General features: G+C 39.6%; 1 protein-coding gene across 1 annotated transcript; it reads left to right on the top strand.

Moving 5' to 3' along the window:
• Positions 1-4,628: 4,628 nt before the first annotated feature.
• On the top strand, positions 4,629-10,031 carry LOC139727765 (transcription factor IIIB 50 kDa subunit-like). Its single transcript, XM_071638743.1, has 3 exons — positions 4,629-4,728; positions 6,843-6,985; positions 8,667-10,031. The coding sequence occupies exons 2-3, from the start codon at positions 6,866-6,868 to the stop codon at positions 9,792-9,794; spliced, it is 1,248 nt and encodes a 415-aa protein (XP_071494844.1). The 5' UTR covers positions 4,629-4,728; positions 6,843-6,865; the 3' UTR covers positions 9,795-10,031.
• Positions 10,032-18,858: the final 8,827 nt, after the last annotated feature.

Raw genomic sequence — 18,858 nt, 5'->3', positions numbered from 1 at the left:
TTATTCCAATGATTGTGTTTTATTAAGCCTTTGACTTACAAAGAGGAAGTTTTTCGCCATATCCTATCAGAAGGGCGGTACATGAATCCGACGATAAATTGAAGTAAAAATCGATAGAAGCACATCTATCCCCATATCTCAGCGTCTGCTTCGGTACTTGTATCGCTGCGAGACATGCTAGTAGTTGAGGATATGCTGAATCCGATGGTGCGGTTAGTTTTTCGCTAGCTCCACGTCTAGGTGCTGGGATATCGCCTTGAAGATACCCCTTGCAATAATTTATTTGGTCACAGCGAACATTTTAGGCATGGCTTCGTATGCAAGAATCCATAGTAACTTCGCGCGAAGGCACTCATGCATATGTAAATTCAATACGCATCGCTGTCTGCCACATGGCCTCTGATGTGGTGTGTGGATTGCGTGTGCGCATGCAGCGCAAGCAATGCAGCGAGCTACCTGTGTGTGTGTGTGTGTGTGTATGGCCGATCAGTGAGCAGCTGCAGACAGGAAACTGAGCTGTCGCTTGCGATAGCTCTTCAACACACATCACACATAGCACTCTGTACATTTGGATACAGTCACGCTCACAAATCACGTACAATGTACATGTACGTCGTGGCTAATCAGTTTGAAAACGGAGAACATCTAACGTTAGCTCTAGACTCTAATAAAGTTCTATCTACTAGTAGTTTGTGGATTGGTAATGTTCTTATCGTTGTTTATTTATTTTTCGAAAGTGCACTCGCGATGCTCGAGTCATTGGCACGGAGAAGTCGACTGTGAATGTCCGCTTGCCAACGTACGTACTGTACTACTACTGTGGTAGCGGTACTCTGCAAATTTGTATTACGAATACCCGATCGACAAAAAGGGAGTGCAAAAGATTTCGGAAGACTCGTATTTGGTCATTCATGCACATACAAATAGTGGTAATGTGGCATTAATTCCAAGCCTGTAGAGGTTGTACTAGTACAGCTTGTACATTTCACGCGAGCTGCTTGCACCTGCTCATTTTCTTCGAACCATGCTCGCCACGCCGGCTGCCCTGGCCGTGCCACCGACAAGCGCGATGTTCTCCGCTAGCTCAGCTCCCCGCATTTTACTGGTGGGGCTATGCCTGTGCAGGGCTCAACACTAACTTTTAGTTTTGGTGGCCCGATCGGGCCACCAAAATCATGGATTTGTATTTTTTGGTGGCCCGAAAGTAATATCTGGTGGCCTGAAAAAAAATCAAGAAAAACATAAAGAAAGATTAAATCGGTTCTACTAAACATGAAACATAAATATTAAGCATTAATGAAGTAATACAGGTACCCATGTCCAAAATAAGTGAATAGAAAATTCAATCATCTTACCGTTATTCTGAGTTCTAAGATTTAGCAAATAGACTTATAAATTATATTGAAATTTTATGCTATTTTCGTGGTCAAAACTTCCGTTTGAAATGAGAAAGTGGGAGCATTTACAGACATTTGTAAACATCTGACATTTGTTTTAGCATTGTAAAGAGCCGAAAGTTACCGTTATTCATTTCTGATTGTAAAAGCAATCATCCAACACTTACTAGTATTTTAGCACCTTACGGAGCCGATTGTTACCGTTAATCATTTTTAAATATAAAAGAAAACAACCGACATTCATTTTAGCATCTTACGGAGCTAAATGTTATCCCTATTCATTTCCGAACGTGAAAGCAAACATGCGCTATTCATTTTGGCATCTAACTGAACCAATTGAAATCGTTAATCATTTCCAAATGTAAAAGCAACAATCTGTTATTCTTCCAAATATAAAAGCAAACATCCGACATTTATTTTATCATCGTACGGAGCCGAATGTTACTGCTGTCCACTTCCGAAAGTGAAATGAATCATCTGACAATTATTCTAGCATCATACAGAGCTGAATGTTCGGATTTGATCCCTATTCATTTCCGAACGTGAAAGCAAACATGCGCTATTCATTTTAGCATCTAACTGAACTGATTGAAACCGTTAATCATTTCCAAATGTAAAAGCAACAATCTGTTATTCTTCCAAATTTAAAAGCAAACATCCGGCATCTATTCTATCATCGTACGGAGCCGAATGTTACTGCTGTCCACTTCCGAAAGTGAAATGAATCATCTGACAATTATTCTAGCATCATACGGAACTGAATGTTACTGTTTTTCATTTTTTAAAGTCAAGGCAGACATCAGACATTTATTTTACCATCAAACGCAGCTGAATGTTACTGCTATTCATTTCGAAATGTAAAAGCAAACATCCGGTATTTATTTTATCATCTTACGGAGTTGAATATTATATTATTCACGTCCGAATGTCAAAGCAAACATTCGACATTCACTCCAGCCGCGGAGCCGAATGTTATCCCTATTCATTTCCGAAAGCAAAATCAAATATCTGACATTAATTTTAGCACCGTACAGAGCTGAATGTTACCGTTATTTATTTCCAAAAGTATTTAAAGCAAACATCCGACATTTATTTTAGTATCATAAGGAGTCAAATATTACCTTTATTCATTTCTAAAATAAAAAACAAACATTGACATTTATTTTAGCATCTTACGGAGCCAATTGTTAACGCCGTTCATTTCCAAAATTAAAGGCAAACATCCCCGACGTGCGTTTTTGGTGGCCCTGGGCCACCGGGCCACCGTTAGTGTCGAGCCCTGCTGCAATACGCAGGGTTACTGCAGTGCAGTAGGTAGGTACGTAGGACGCTCAAGCTACTGCGAATCGAATGTTGTCTAGTAGCGACCATGTACCATAGCGAGCACGTACGAACGCACGCAGCGTGCTAGCGCACACGGGTATGACAACACAATTCAGTTCGGGAAACCCACTCACAAGGGGGGCCCCTCCTTATAAGTAACCCGTCCCCCTTATAAGTAACCCCGTCCCCCTTATAAGTAACCCCCGGGGCACCCCTTATAAGGAGTCTCCACGCTTTTTTGCAATGCAACGCGAAAATGAAAGGACTGCGGCAATTCGCTTGATTATGTCCATAAAGCTTCACAAGTTTCCTAGTTACTCACGAAATTTGAGCAAAATCGGTTTGAGGCATCATATCTAAAATCATGGATTTAAATGCGATGTCAAACGACCCATGCGAATGCTGAAATGCGAGCGATTACTGGCGTGAGTGTCGCCAGGCGCGGCGGCGCGGCAATGCTTGAGTGCAGACGTGGCGACTGAGTGTACGTACTCAGTCGCCACGTCTGCACTCAAGCATTGCCGCGCCGCCGCGCCTGGCGACACTCACGCCAGTAATCGCTCGCATTTCAGCATTCGCATGGGTCGTTTGACATCGCATTTAAATCCATGATTTTAGATATGATGCCTCAAACCGATTTTGCTCAAATTTCGTGAGTAACTAGGAAACTTGTGAAGCTTTATGGACATAATCAAGCGAATTGCCGCAGTCCTTTCATTTTCGCGTTACATTGCAAAAAAGCGTGGAGACTCCTTATAAGGGGTGCCCCGGGGGTTACTTATAAGGGGGACGGGGTTACTTATAAGGGGGACGGGTTACTTATAAGGAGGGGCCCCCCTTGTGAGTGGGTTTCCCGAACTGAATTGGGGGAGTGGCTTCTGCGCTGGTTACACGTTTTAGCTAACCGCTGTGTGCTCATTAACCGCTCGCTCGAGATCCGTACGCTCATGCAGCTTCCTCAGCGCTATTATTTGCGAACATGATCTGTGCCGTGTTTTGCTCGTTCTCAGCGAGAAAAAGTTCTAATAGAGTATGGCGTAATTTCAAAGCTGAATTTCTCGAGATAGGATCATCATTTCGTCATGAAATTTGAAATATGTCTTAATAACATAATTCTCTTTTATATGAAATTGTTATAATCGGCTTTTGAAAGAATTTCAAAAGTTAGAAAAATACTCCAGACACCCTACCCATACAAATTAGGGTCAGGGATAGTGCTGGGTTGCTTTTCTCCACTTTTCAGTGCTTTTAACTTTTACACTTTAATTAAAATTTAATTTATTGTTTTTATCAACATTTCCTGTTCGGCATTCCCATTTAACGCATAAACCCTAACAGTAGAGGATCCTTCAAGTCAGATTTTTTTTTTCTTTTTAATTTTTTTGAACTTCCCCTCCCCTGTTCAACTTCAACTAACGCCCATCCATAGCAATGATACTCACCGGGCAATCTAGGGGTCTAACAAGGTTACAGTCTCCCAGCCAGCAGACCAAGATCAGTCTCATACGGTTGTAAAGTCGATGACAAAGCTTAGACGAAGCCACCAACAAGTTCCATTTTTTGTGTGTAGGATGTAGTGCTGATGATAGGTAATAGTACAAAATGCTTGACGATATCTCTACTCAATCGCCGCATACGTATACGGTGTGTACGGTTGCTGCTTGAAGATCCTTTCGATTTTATTACTTTTGAATGATGGCCGCCGGAGACTTTTTGTTATGTTTTCGAACGCCCTCTAACAGTAACAGTGGGCCAACTTCAACTTCAGCAGGTGAATGCACAGAGAACTCTACAGTAGGTGAATGCTGTGAATGCGTAAACGTTTTCCAAACGCCTTCACGTTGGATGGACTTTGTTGTCGCCTGCTTTTCCTTGGCACTGTGGCTCAAACTCTTCGTCGCTAGCCTTCCACAGTCGTACCATTCTAGGAAGAGTGGATATACGTGAATTATCATATTGCTGCAGAGCATATATTCGTGGTTCTTTCGACTTTGTGCCTCATTAAATCGTAAATATAACCATTTCTTTCTCGTTCAGGTTTGCAGTATTTTCTTGGCAGTCCCATGCCTACAAAAATGTGTTTGTGAAAGACACAGTGGGAGCTTGGGGAATTCCCAGAAGTGAGAAACATAGAGTCAGAGATTCTAGTCAATCTGTAGTCATATGTCAAGTCACCACCGCCCATAGATGCGTATTGAATGTGCATTTTTAAGCCATCATCCTGCACTTTGATTGATTAAATGATAAAAAAATGTTGGCCCGGCAGTCATCGGCATCGCGCTGTCATGCACTTTTTTATGATTACGATTTACTTGACCAAAGATCGGTCTGTATCTGGTCGTCGCGTCGGGATCGGGGATATGTTCCGCGGAGACTGCGTCTGGTCATGGAGGAGAGCGATAACGTCAGAAAAATAAACAACTCCTTCGGACAGACAGATCTTTCTGTCTAGCAATTTACTTACCTAGAAACTAGACAGAATTCCGAAAGATCCGTCTGTCAGCAGCTGTCCGCAGGAGTCATTCATCTATTTTATTTATTTATTTATTTTTTTTTTTTGGGGGGGGGGCTTTTTTACATGAATCCAGACGCAGTCTCTGCAGAACATATCCCCGATGACCAGATACAGACTGATCTTTTGGTCAAGTACTTTAGTTACAGCCCTATTTTACTGTACGAGCTGAAATTTTCGCGTACAGATATTTTCGCAAATTGCTACTTGTGTTTGGAGGACATTTTTGCGTGTTGTTCATTTCGCGGTTGCAAGTAAGGGTCTAACTGGCCTTAATAGACTCTAGTCAATTTTATTTGTACGTTGTTATTTTCGCATGTTGTTATTTTCACGGTTCAAAGGTGATTTGCGAAATTCCGAAAAATAAAACCACCGCCGAAAATTTCAGCTTGTGCAGTATTTCGAGTACCATTAGGCACTGTGGGTCAATAGCGTGTGTTCTACTTCTAGTAATGTGTACATATGATACACTGTATGTGTGGAATCTCGCGTTGGGATACAGTGGGTGCTTCGATGGTTTGCAAGTGTCAATGCGCACGTGCATATTAAATGAAAGCTCTTACTTTACAGTAAATACGGCACATTGTTGCTCTTATTAATGCCTTTCCCTGTGTGGCATGATATGATCCAACAGAGACATGGTCCCTGCATGCATGGCACACAACACAACTCATTGACAATAATAGCAAATTTTCGTCCTTTAACATTCATCATTTCAAATGAATGGATACCACTTTACATATTGCAGAGGGCGTATGTGACCCTGCATCACAAAACAAACAAAAAGTCACCTGACATGGACTTTTAGTTAAGGGCAGATTCTGAAAGAGCAGAATCTAAGCTTTATATTGATGTATTGAACTCTCCTAATCTATCTAAATATTTTAAGGAAAGCACACACTCTGGAAAAGCGTGAACCGAGAAAAGAGGCTCTGAAGTACAGGTTCTAAGTGGGTGATTTCAAGTTCAGTGCTAGTGCTAGTGCTAGTGCTATCTCGGCACTAGCACCGATGATAAAACCGAACTTGAAATCATGTTGGTGTTAGAAGTTGACCTCAAAATTATGACGTATTTCTGGTAGTTTGTGCTGGGCTCAGTGTTAAATGTTGTCTGCTGAACCGAGCTCTGCCGTTTGTGTTAGTGATTTATGTGCTTTTTACCCATTGACTGCTGTAAAAGTGGAAATTTTTGCGGTGTTTAAATTTTCGCGCATTTCGCTCAACCAGGCATTAGCGCGAAAATAAAAGCATGCGAATATTTTTGCTTGCCAAGTGTTCCTGTGCGTGATGTCTTGATTCTGCGGAATTAAAAACACATGAAACTCTTCTCACCCGGCAAAACGCGAAAAATTAGTCACATGAAAATATCCACTTTTAAAGTAACACAGACATGGCTATAGTTCTGAGCCTGGGAGCAAAGTTCAGATATTGTATTTTGGGGAATGGATTTTTTTTATGATGCAATCTTTAAATTTCAAGCCTCATGGCACTCTTTCACAGAATGTTCACACAGAAACAGAGCAAAAAGTGTGTACGAGAGAAAATGCATGTGCTACAATGTCTGAGAAGCATACAAATAAAAATCTTGCTTTTTCTCTTCACCTGCCAAAGGTGCGTTGCTTTCAGCTGGAGAAATGGGGGACGGCAAGTGCCGCAGCTGCGGCGAAGCAAGTGTAGAGGAAGATGATGGTCAGATTGTGTGCACAGCCTGTGGTCATGTGCAAGAAGATGCCACTTCCTACCAACTGGACAGGGTTTGTTTGTTTCTTCTTTTTCTTCTTTTTTTGTCTTTATACTTAGTGAAATATCTGAATTGCCATGTTGACTTGAATACCATTTAAAGGGGAAATCCAGTCCAAATGTAAGTTAGTCTGATAAGAGAGAGTAAAATATTATGAGTTCAACGGTTTAAATTTGATCGAAATCAGATGAAAAATAAGGAAGTTATGACCTGTAGAAGTTTCGCTATTTTGGGAGAAACAGTTCTTGAACAGTCAATGTGAATATGCAAATGGCAAAGTGAGCATGCCATTCCCTCACAACTTACCATAGTTTGTACATAAAATTTTGAAATTTCCTGTTTTTCATTCAAGCGCAATTATGCCCAAGGCTCAATCCTCATCTAACTGATCACTATTCTGAAGTTATTCAACCAGGAATAACGTCATGTTTCAGACTTCAATGACAGAAACATTTAATTTTGTCATTTTTTTTGTGTACACGAACGATGCAAAATTGTGAGGATATGACATAGCTCGTGGAACTCATTTGCATATCCATACCCACTGTACAAGAACTGTTTTGGAAAAATTATCAGAACTTCAAAATTTGATAACTTCCTTATTTTTCATCCGATTTCAGTCAAATTTTCACCATGGAACTCACAAAAATTTACTCTTTTTTTATTAGGCAAACTTATATTTGGGCTGGATTTCCTCTTTAAAGGTAAAACATAGTTTTTATATGACTGCAGAAACTGTTGCCTGTTTTGAAGTCTAAATGCATTTGAATGTGTGAAATAACACTGGTAACACAATTTTTAGTTTGGTATCGTAATGTGATGTAAGGTAATGGTCTGGTAATGAAGTTTTGCAATCTCAGACCATTGGTACATGATGCACTGTAATTGAGTACATTGATTACGGTATATCAGGCCATAGCAATATCCTTAGGGAAAGAGTGAAAAGCCATGCAGCTTGTTTACCGGTAATAGCTGCATGCAATTCAGTAGTACTGCTAGGGCATGATTTGATCATCATGTACTGATTATGCTCTACTTGCCCACTACTGGGAGGGAGCTTCAGGAATAAAAGCTGTGTCCTGTGATCAATATTTTTGTACCTTTTTGATTAGTAAATGATTAAAAAAAAGCAAAACACAACTCATTATCCTGACCAATCACATCAGCCAGATAAGTTACTTGGTAGAACTTTTTGATATATTGCAGCCTAATTAACATACAAAACAGTTTTTAAGACAAAAATGTCACTAAAAATTATGCAGTTGTCCAAGTTATTGTGTGTTTGGCAAATTGCATGTAGTAATGTCAGTTGCAGTACACACAAGATGAGATACTAATTTCATTCTCTCATACATCTCTAATTTATCAGCACCATAAAGATTTTCTGCTCTTAAATGAGAGAAAAAAAATATATTTTCCATGTCAAATTATGGCAGTGACCTTCCAATGACAACCTTAATGGACAGAGGATTATACAAGAGAAAGCTGCCTGATTCTTTACCAGAGTGTCTTTTGTGATATGTGAGATGAGTACAGTGTCGCCTCATTTCATGCACATACATGTACCGCATATTTTATTGCGTAATTTCTGTTTCCTTTTTGGAGGCATGTGACGCTTTACACTTTCAATGCTGATTTGGTAGTATGAATGACGGAAAAGGAGATTAATGCTTCTAAATTTCACTTCTCTGCAGGGTTTGGAAGAATACAGTCAAGCGTGCCATTCAGGAAGTGCTTTCAGGCCTACATTTGCATCAGACAACTATCGAATGCGCAGTGCCAATCCCTCCACAAACACATGGATGCAAAAGTATATACAGTGCATTCATGTCATGTGTGAGCAGCTGCAGATTAGGAACAAGGAGATGCATAAGGAGGCTGCCAGTGTCTTTAAGGATGCAATGAAGCATGACCACTTTCGCAAGATGCGCACGGCAAAGAAGACAGCAGTCTGCGTGTCTTGCGTCTACGTTATGTGCCGGCGTCACAATTTGCCCGTGCTTATCAGCGACCTCACCAGCTTCACGGACCAACCATGCGCCTCCCTGGCGGGGCTTAGCCGCAAGCTAATGAAGGATCTAGGCATCCAGATTGACACACCCAGCATAGAGGAATACGTACCCACCTGTCTTGCAACATTCGGCGTGAAGGACAAGCAGCTGATTGACAAGACAACAAACATTGCATCTCTAGCCACGGATGCATGGCTAACCTGCGGCCGCCGTGCCGCACCTGTCGTGATTGCTGCCTGCTGCATAGCCTGGCTGACCTCGACACCTTCAAACCACAAGAAGTCCAAAGCAGAATTTCGCAGAGCAGTACTGAACCAAAAGCTTCCGTACTTTATGACGCAACGCTGCAGTGAACTCTGTGAGATCCTGAAAGTGATGGCCACACGAGTTCCGTGGATATCCAAGTCAGTGCTGGCCAAGCAAAACAGTTGGATGTACTACCTAGATGACATCTTGAGATACAGGAAGAGTCTCCTACATAGCCTGGAGATGCCAGAGGATGATCCTACACCAGAGGAAGATGCTGACGTGATCCTCATCAAGGAGCAGAAGGAAACTTTTCTCGTAGCGCCGCCATGTTTTAAAGAAAACGTGAGGAAGAGACAGCTTGAAGATGATGACGACAATGATGAAGCACGTAAAATGGCCAAGTCTGGACATATGACAGCAGAAAGCATGAACAATCCTGAGCTCAGTGAAAAGGATATCCCAGACTCAGAGCTGGGGCTCTTCATCAAAACTCCGCAAGAGGTGGAAATTACCAGGGTACTATCAACAATTACTAATGCAACGAGTGAGAAGGATGAATGACATGAACAACATTTTTGTGCCAAAGAGACCCAAAACATTGCCAAGAGTCAAAGAACTGAAATGTATCTGAATCTCTTATGAGCCCTCAAAGTAAGCTACAACTTGATGTTGAATGCAAGTCAGATCTGATCAATGCCTTCTCACAGTAAACATGTCACCATCCCATGAGAAGGCTATTGTCATGCAGTTATTATTGTTAAAACTTTAGAATATCTAATGTAATGATTGACAGGTAGTGTCAGGACATTGTTAAAACTTCATAATATCCAGAGACTCCAACCCCAAGCACCATCTGATCTGGAGATTCTCCCGCCCGAAACCCCTAGCAAACGGGAGACGAAGTTGATGTGTGCGAAGCACGAAGTTCCTATAGACTTCTAGATGTTCTCGGGTGCTATCTAAGGCTTATTTTTTCAACATACGACAGCAATAAGTAAGAAATCTTTTCCACCGGGAGACACAGAGCCAGGGCGGGAGAAATCAAATCTCAAGCGGGAGAACGGGAGATTTTGCAAAAATTGGCTTTCGGCGAGAGATCTCCCGTCGAGAACGGGAGAGTTGGAGTCTCTGTAATATCTAATGATTGACAGGATGTATCAGGACATTGACATGTCTATTGGCCAAGTAATGGTGAAACATGCATGCATTGTTAATAATTGAATGGGTCTGTAGACATTAAGGCTCGTTTGTTCTGTACCTAATTTATTATTTCATTAATTTACTCTGTTTGTGTGTGCATACAGAGCCCATTGTTTCAATGCATGTTTCATGAAGATGGAATTTAGTAGACAACCCTGATTCTACCTTCAGTTTAGCTACATGTGATGTATGTATCCTTGTGAAAAGCACTACATACTTGTATGCATGTTTGGCCATGTGCAATTTACAGTCTATGCCATGTATATAGTGCCTATAGATGGACATTATTATTTACAATAAAGTGGGGTTTCCCCAGCTTTTGACACATTGTTATACAGTTGCCCTAGAGGTGGCACTGTTGTACTAAAATGGTAAATACCAGTGTATAAGGGGGGGGGGGGGGGGGGGGGCGTCTGACCAGCACCTGGTGGGGTCCTTTTTTGTGTGTGTGTTTTTTTTCTCAAATGAATCTTTGGGGAGTACCAGTGGGAAATTATCGTTATCAGTTTTTTTTTTCCTGTTTTTTTTTGTAAAAGCCAAATGTTGGTGGTGAGGGATGGGAACAACAGCCCTTCCTTTCCATGTTCCGCAGTCCATGAAAATTAGTATTTAATGAGTGATTATCCAACTTGGACATTTCTCACGACAACTTAACTTTTCTCAAGGTTACAGGAAAATGCTATTAGTCTACCCCAACCTCCCCCCCCCCACAAAAAAAAGTGGAAAATTGGTTTAAGATGAGAGGAGACATCTAAATCTTGATACTGCTCAAATTGCTAACTGCTAAATTCTTTCTGAAAGGGGCAAGTATAGAGTCATGTAACATGCAATATGTTAGAATCATAGTAATTTGTCATTGGAAAAATATTTTAAAAAAAGTATCAAAAACAAACTTATCTGCACAGGGACCAAGAATGTTTTTAGGTGGGGGTGGGGGGGGGGGGGGGGCTGTTGGCAGATGGGGCGGGGGTCAAGGGTCAATCAATGCCCCACCCTCTCAAAGAATCTCCTTACCAAAAACCCCTGGGAGTCATGGGTTTTGCATCACTTTTTTTCACTTGATTTTTGTTCAAACGTTTTTTAACTTGCCTTTTGTTTTTTTTTTGCAAACAAAAGGGGGGAGGGAAGGTAGTACTGTGTGTACACAGATGTACATGACTTTCACATGCATGCGATTAGGATTAGGGTTATGTGTGTGGGTAGAATTTATGTTTGGCTTAGCGTGCAGATGTTTCGTTGGAGCAATTGTCGCAGAAACAAATGTCATGGAACCAATTTATTCACAGGACGGAAACTGATTTTAGGTTTCAATAACAAGATGATCAAATTCCCACACATATAAGGCTCCAGCTGACAGCCTTCTCTTATACACCAGGATTTTTTTTTTTTTTTTCAGATGAACCCAGTCCTCTTTGAGAAATTTAATGCGGGTTGCATAAACTTGGTGCTGAACAAAAATGGTACTGGGGTGCGAGATGTGTTTATAAACAGAGGCGCTGCTTGAGCAGGGGTTGATGGAGGCACTTGCACATGCCAGTTGAGTGACAAATGCTATGTTTACATTACAAATGTGGCTCAGATTTAAAGGGTCTTTCTCAGATGACATGTTCAGACTGCTCTATCTGGCATATTTGATGTGTCATCACAATAGCCATGTAATGTCGGGAAAATACATTTTCGGTTTTGACAGATAAAAATTTGCCAGATGCAAAGTGGTATGTAATTGGCATTGTTCTATTTATTTTTTTAAGAAACAAAAAAGTTAGAAAACTGTCAAGGTTATATTGCCAAAGTCAGCTTTACACGCATTTTTCTTCCATTTATGATCCCCATCTTTATATGGCAAACATGCTGATGCACCACATTTATGAAGAAAACTGCCAATTTAGTAGGGGTTGTACAAGGTTTAGCAAGTGAAAAGAAAATTGTATTGAATTACATGTATCATGTGCAAATGGGCCATTTCAATTTTGGCTCCAGAGTTTTTATACCCCCGCCAAACGAAGTTTGAAGGGGGTATATAGGAATCAGCGGACGGTCGGTCGGGCGGTCGGTCGGGCGGTCAGTCCGTTGCAAATCTTGCGTCGCGAACTACTTCCTCAGTTTTCAACCGATTCCCATAAAACTTGGCACAGATGTGTGCCTTGGGTTGTAGATGTGCAAGACGTATTTTTTGACAGTACCCAAAGGTACGTTGCCATGGTAACGGCGTATTATGGGCAAAAATGGGTACAAATCTTGCGTCGCGAACTACTTCCTCAGTTTTCAACCGATTCCCATAAAACTTGGCACAGATGTGTGCCTTGGGTTGTAGATGTGCAAGACGTATCTTTTGACAGTACCCAAAAGTACGTTGCCATGGTAACGGCATATTATGGGCAAAAATGGGTACAAATCTTGCGTCGCGAACTCCTCCCACAGTTTTTGATCAATTTTTATGAAATTAGGTACAGATGTTCATCTGAATATGTTAATGTGCAAGACACATATTTCCGCAGTGGCAAAAAGTGCGTTGCCATGGTAACGGCATGTTATTGGTAAAATATAGGGCAAAATGCTTCATGGCAAAACTGCTTCATCAGTGTTCTTCCAATTCTCATGGAATTCATATTGAATGTTTGTCTTAGGATATAGGTCAGCATGACACATTTCTTGACAGTGACAAAAAGTATGTTGCCATGGTAACAGCTCACATATTATGAGCCAAAATGATGGAAAATTTTGTGTTGCAAACTACTTCCTCAGTTTTTGCCCAATTTCCATGAAACTTGGTACAGACGTGTGCCTTTGGTTGTAGATGTGCAAGACGCATTTTTCGACAGTACCCGAAAGTACGTTGCCATGGTAACGGCATATTAATGGCAGAAGATCAAGGAAAGATCTTGCGGATTTAACTACTTCCTCAGTTTTTTGACCAAAGCTTATCCAAAGCTTATCAAATGTTGTTTTGACCAAAGCTTATGAAATGTTGTTTGACGGGGGTATAACCAGTCGCTGTAGCGACATTTCTAGTTCTGACAACATTCAGTCAGCCAAAGCCAGGTTATTGTTGAATGTGTCAGTGTTTTCCACTTACGAATGTGTCTTACAGGGGGGCCTCATTACAATGAGGACCTCGTAACCATGACAATTACCATTCTGTATCAGGTTTCTCATTATGTCAGGGTACAAAAACAATGAAATAAAGAGTTGTGACCCGCAAAATCACTTTTGTTACCTTAAGTTAAAAACTGCAAGACACGTTAGTATGTTTCTATACCCTGTGTGTTGTATGTATGTATGTATGTGTGGATGTATTGCATGTGTATGTATAAATATATAAGATATGTGAACATATATATATATATATATATATATATACGTGTATATATACATGTACATTGTATTTATATATGCATATATGTATAAACACACACACGAACACACACGTGTACACATACTTATAATACTAAAAACTGTCATCGGTCAGGATGACAATAAATTACCAACCTTTAATTGTAGTGGGCTAGCTTTTGTCCTAATCCCGAGGACTTTCTCAAGCCTTATGCAGTGAGGTGTTGTCTTGCTGTCGTTGCCTGTCTTTGTTGATCACTGGACCATAGATGGGTCAGAGCTAGCCCACTACAATTAAAGGTTGGTAGAAGCTTGCCTTAAACATTTAAATTTACATACTATTTCTGTATACGATACTAAATACGTACAAGCCCATTTGAGGGCTTTGAGTTTGTATTATCATCTTTTCCACGGGGGCCATGGATTTAGTGCATGGGGCTACCCCTCCCCCTCCCCCATCACTTCAACCAGTTTTCAAGAGCACATGTAATTGAGAGTGAAACAGCTGTACATGTATCATGGTTTTGTAAAACATGAGAAACTACAGAATTCCACAGCTGTCTTATTTTTTTCCCCAACCTTCTTGGTACTCTCACTAGTCTGTTTATCTTGACTCATTCATTTACAATCAACTTGAATATGGTGGAAATAATGGCAAACACTTTCACTGATAAGACAATTGCAGTCATTCAATTGGGAAACAACATGAAACATGTCCACATATTAAGCTGATTTGTAGAATAATTTAATTTCTTTTTTTTTTCCAAGATGAATACATGAATAATCAAGGTGAATGAATGGAATGAAAATAGGAAATAGGCATAGACAGATGACATCATACAACATTAATGATACAGTAAGGTGTGTGTTCTTCCTCGATAAGCCGTGTCTGAATATCACTACGAAGAGAGGTATGCCAGCAAATGCATAGATGAGTTTAGAGGACGGATGAAAAATTGTATGAAATGGTATTGATCACCAATTGACCTGATATAACACCATCTGGAGATACATACATGTATTAGTAGCTTGATGCATAGTGTTCATTGAGCAATAGAAAATACTTTCTACATTGGAACTTCTGCTTTTCTTGAGAAACACAATGTATGTCTGAATGCGACAATCAACATGTGGAAACACATTATATATTCACACGTTTTCTGGTTATATCCCAATACAACTATGTGTACATCGCTTGAGGCAGTAATGGCTACTGCACAGAAATGCCATGAAGGTACAACTGTTTTGCGATGGAATTATAAGACTCAAAAGAAATGAAAGCACGAATTGCAGCATTAAGGTTCAATGTAACCACTTCTACATCATAAGTGGACAAAGGTGCATTTCCATATAGACATCATTATACTCTCGGGGGAAAGTTGTTTGTGTGTTGCAAAGGTTTATAATTGTCACAAACCCTTGTTTGATGGTCTTGGATCATTTCCATGTACACAGGACTTATTTGTGGATTTTAGCAAAAAATACCTTGTGATTTTCATATCTCGATCATGCTTCAACCTCTGAACATAACTTCTTTGTGATACTAATGGGGGCACTGGGATCTGACAAGGCTGTAAGAATACAACAGCAGTTTGGCTATACCATTGCTGCCAACTGTTGTTGTTGGGGTTTTTTTTAATAAATGGCCAAACAGTCATATCACTCACCCATATATGTGTTAGCACACTATGACATACATGGTATTTCAAAATTTTAAGATTAAGTTCAATTTTGCTGTTCCATGCATTCAAAGAATAAGTAAAGAATTCACATATTCAACTACTCAGAGCAAAAGTCAATTCCTCAGTGTTCTTCCACCAAAATTAAACTAGCACTCGACAAGGAATTCAACTTCATCTCACAGCAAAATGGATTTTTCAATAAAACTGGAAGGAAAATGTTTTAGAAAGTAATCACATCATCTCACAGAGCAGCATACAGGTGATTTGCACCATGTATCAAAAAGAGGTTTTGAACACAGACCCTTGAGTGGGGCTATAAACATATTTATGTCTTTCTGCACAGAATCTTATTTCATTTACATACATGTATTATATCGATATTTTTCTTTAAATGTCTAAAACTTCTGTCGACCAGCGACTTATGCAAGAGGATTCAGAGAATAGTGGAAAATCAAACATGGACATTGCCACATATGGTAGCTCTGAAATGGCAGCCCACATGTACACACTGAATATCTGTTAAACCATAATGGTGCAAATTTCATAAAGGGATTGATTTGACTAGTGTGCTGTCGCTAACGAAATCCTAAATGTACTTGTGAGCCATGAAACAACATACAGTACAACCTTGTAACCCTGCAATTAATCATTGTAATATGAAAGAACTGCGTACAGTCTAACAGGTCTATAGCTGCCCACAAAACGGATGAAAAAGTAGCTGTTAAAGACAGGTGGTCACTTTAGACAAGGTCATGAACATGGTTTTTTTCTCTTAGGGGGAATTGTTTTACCAGTGGCCTTATATGGCAGGCGGCCACTAAGCCAGATTTGACTGTACTCAATTTCTTATTTCTTCTGCATCAAGTGCATGGTATTGCCCCCAGTTTAAAAGTCTTTTAAAGTAGTAGACAATGCTATCCTTTAAAAGCTAATGAAGCAAGTTCCATTTATGACAACAGTTTGTCAAGGTGCATGTATTACAGCTTTAACTGAAAAGCTCCCTTTCAATAAAATTTGATTTCACCCCTTTGCAACAGCCAAAAAAATGAAATTGTGCTACTATAATTTGTAGTCCTCCACAAGGTCAGGTATTGCAACTTAGCCAGTGCTTTCAGCACACCCTGTTTATGAATATTCTGCATTCAATACACAGCCTTCTACTTGCAGAGTCAAATCATTATGACCAAATAGAACATATCATAACATAACAAAAATCTGACTTCTTTCTTCTTCATTTTTAGACAAAAAGTACATTATCTAGCATTACTGCTTGAGCTAGAAGGGCAAAATTTATATCTGAAAATAATGGCTTTTCATAATGTCACCGACACAATTTTCACCTCTGTTATCATCTTACAATCCTCCTCTCCAGCTTCTTTAATAGCAACAAGTCTGTTCAATTCAAGAAAAGAGCTAAAAGGGGGAGGGACAAGCAACAAAGCGCACAAAGCTGATAAGTTTTTCACTTTAAGGGACTGGATTGGAAAACCAAATTTGGGCAAAAATGTTACAAGATCTCACACAGGGAGTAACTTTCGTTCAAGTCCAACACATGTTTAACCCTAAAAAGACTGGGCTATTTTGGTAGCTCGAAAGACTGGGGGGGGGGGGGGGGCCTAAAGGGCCCCCCCTTAAGATCTCGGCCGTGGATCGCGCGATCGCCGCGGAAATTTGCACAATGGTAGTGTGCGATGTAATCTACAAGATCGTATATTTGAATTTTCCAAAATAGTCTTCTCTTATTTTATTTTGATTAATTATGCTAATTTATGCGAGAAATCAGACCTTTTTGATCTAAATCAGTAAATAAAGCTCCAAAAGTGCTCATTTTTGGTCTGGATATTCTTTGTGGCATTCTTAGCAAATGTACTTGAAAAAAAATTTGGTATCAAAATTAATTTCTTATTCATTTTATTGTTTTATGAATTTCTTATGTATTTCTTTGTTTTTTCGACCTTTTGTTTTTGTTGTTTTTTTCAGCAAAATTTGTGGCAGACCCTTTTTGAAGCATAATACTACTAAAACAGATTGATTTTAGCCATTGAGAGTAAAAATAAGCATATTTATATGAACCATGTGATAAAACTTAATTTGTATTGACTTTGTACACAAAATCACATTTTTGAGCCATTTTCGGTCTCACGTGCATGTACAAAAAGTTATGTAACTTCAGAATCGTACCCCCGGGCGTCACAAATTTGGTGTCAAAATGTGCGGGAAACTCGAAAGAAAAAAGTCATAGAGCATCGCGGCGAGAGCATTGCGTATTGCTGAGTAATCGCGCGAAATGTCGAGGGGGGGGCCTTTTAGGCCCCCCCCCCCCAGTCTTTTTAGGGTTAAGTCTACATCTGATGATGATGTTTAAATACTAAAGAACAAAACAAAACAAAACAAAAACAAAGACAATGACTCTCTAGACAAATGTGGTTTCCTGAATTCATCTTTGGACTTTCCTTCCCATTGAGGTTTGCAGAAATACTGCTTCAAGTTAGAGAGTTCCATAACATGAACATTTTGATTCGGCAACTCCACTATATGATCTAATTTTGAAGAATTTATCTAAATTTGTAGAAGACTGTCCAAAGTCTTGTGAATACATTACTTGTTAATATGACTAGGATGAACATCAAGAGAATAAGCATAACTTACATGGAACATGGTAAAATGATGTTGGCATAATTTTGGTAAAGTCATTCCATTTTTGATGATATTCTTCACAATATGAACAGTGTTTGATGACTATGGTATGTATCAATTTGAAGAAAATGAGTGAACATGTGAATATTATATCATGAAAACAAAGAAATATGTATCTTTTTGGTTCAATCCAAATATGGACGGAGTACATAGCAAATACACAGAACTTTTTCATAAATGTTATAAAAGTATAAATGAAAATGTAACAAGCTGAGGAATATTTGAAAAGGCAGCAATCCAAAAATATCAGTCAAACACATTTTACAATTACATATTTCAATCAAATTACACTGTGGTATGCAAATGGCAGAATAAACATTTAATAATCACTATTTCTATTGCCCTGTGAAAGATTATCATACATGCAAAATCAACTCAGTACTTGCTGCCAGAACTATCAAAGATGTATATGTCATCTCCTATTTACCAATAATTCACATCCATGGCATTAAATTATCAAAGTATGGTGTGGTACACCCAAAGTAAAAATTTCACTTTGTTGCCTCAAACGATGCCCCAAATGACTACCGAAAAACCAGAAATTTTCATGGGCACGAAACTTTAGCGAAGTTAGCAAAATAGCACATGAAAATGTTTGTCAACACAATGCACTGAATGCCAGTACAATGCTGTACGGCATCATGGTTGGCAATTTGCAAAAGCTTCATGCTGGAAAAGAGGCCAATTGATCCAATTCACGAAAGTTTCATACC

The sequence above is a fragment of the Diadema antillarum genome, unplaced genomic scaffold (genome assembly GCF_040938485.1).
Source record: "Diadema antillarum isolate AM-2024a unplaced genomic scaffold, OU_Dant_1.0 seq00000150_RagTag, whole genome shotgun sequence".
Taxonomy (NCBI): Eukaryota; Metazoa; Echinodermata; class Echinoidea; order Diadematoida; family Diadematidae; genus Diadema; species Diadema antillarum.
The sequence above is the reverse complement of the archived record's forward strand: the minus strand, read 5'-3'. Positions and strand labels throughout refer to the sequence as shown.

Excerpts from the sequence above, each read along its gene's own strand:
- LOC139727765 (XM_071638743.1), top strand. The coding sequence starts at position 6,866 with ATGGGGGACGGCAAGTGCCGCAGCTGCGGCGAAGCAAGTGTAGAGGAA. Across the intron at positions 6,986-8,666 it reads CTTCCTACCAACTGGACAGG|GGTTTGGAAGAATACAGTCA; the intron begins GTTTGTTTGTTT and ends ACTTCTCTGCAG.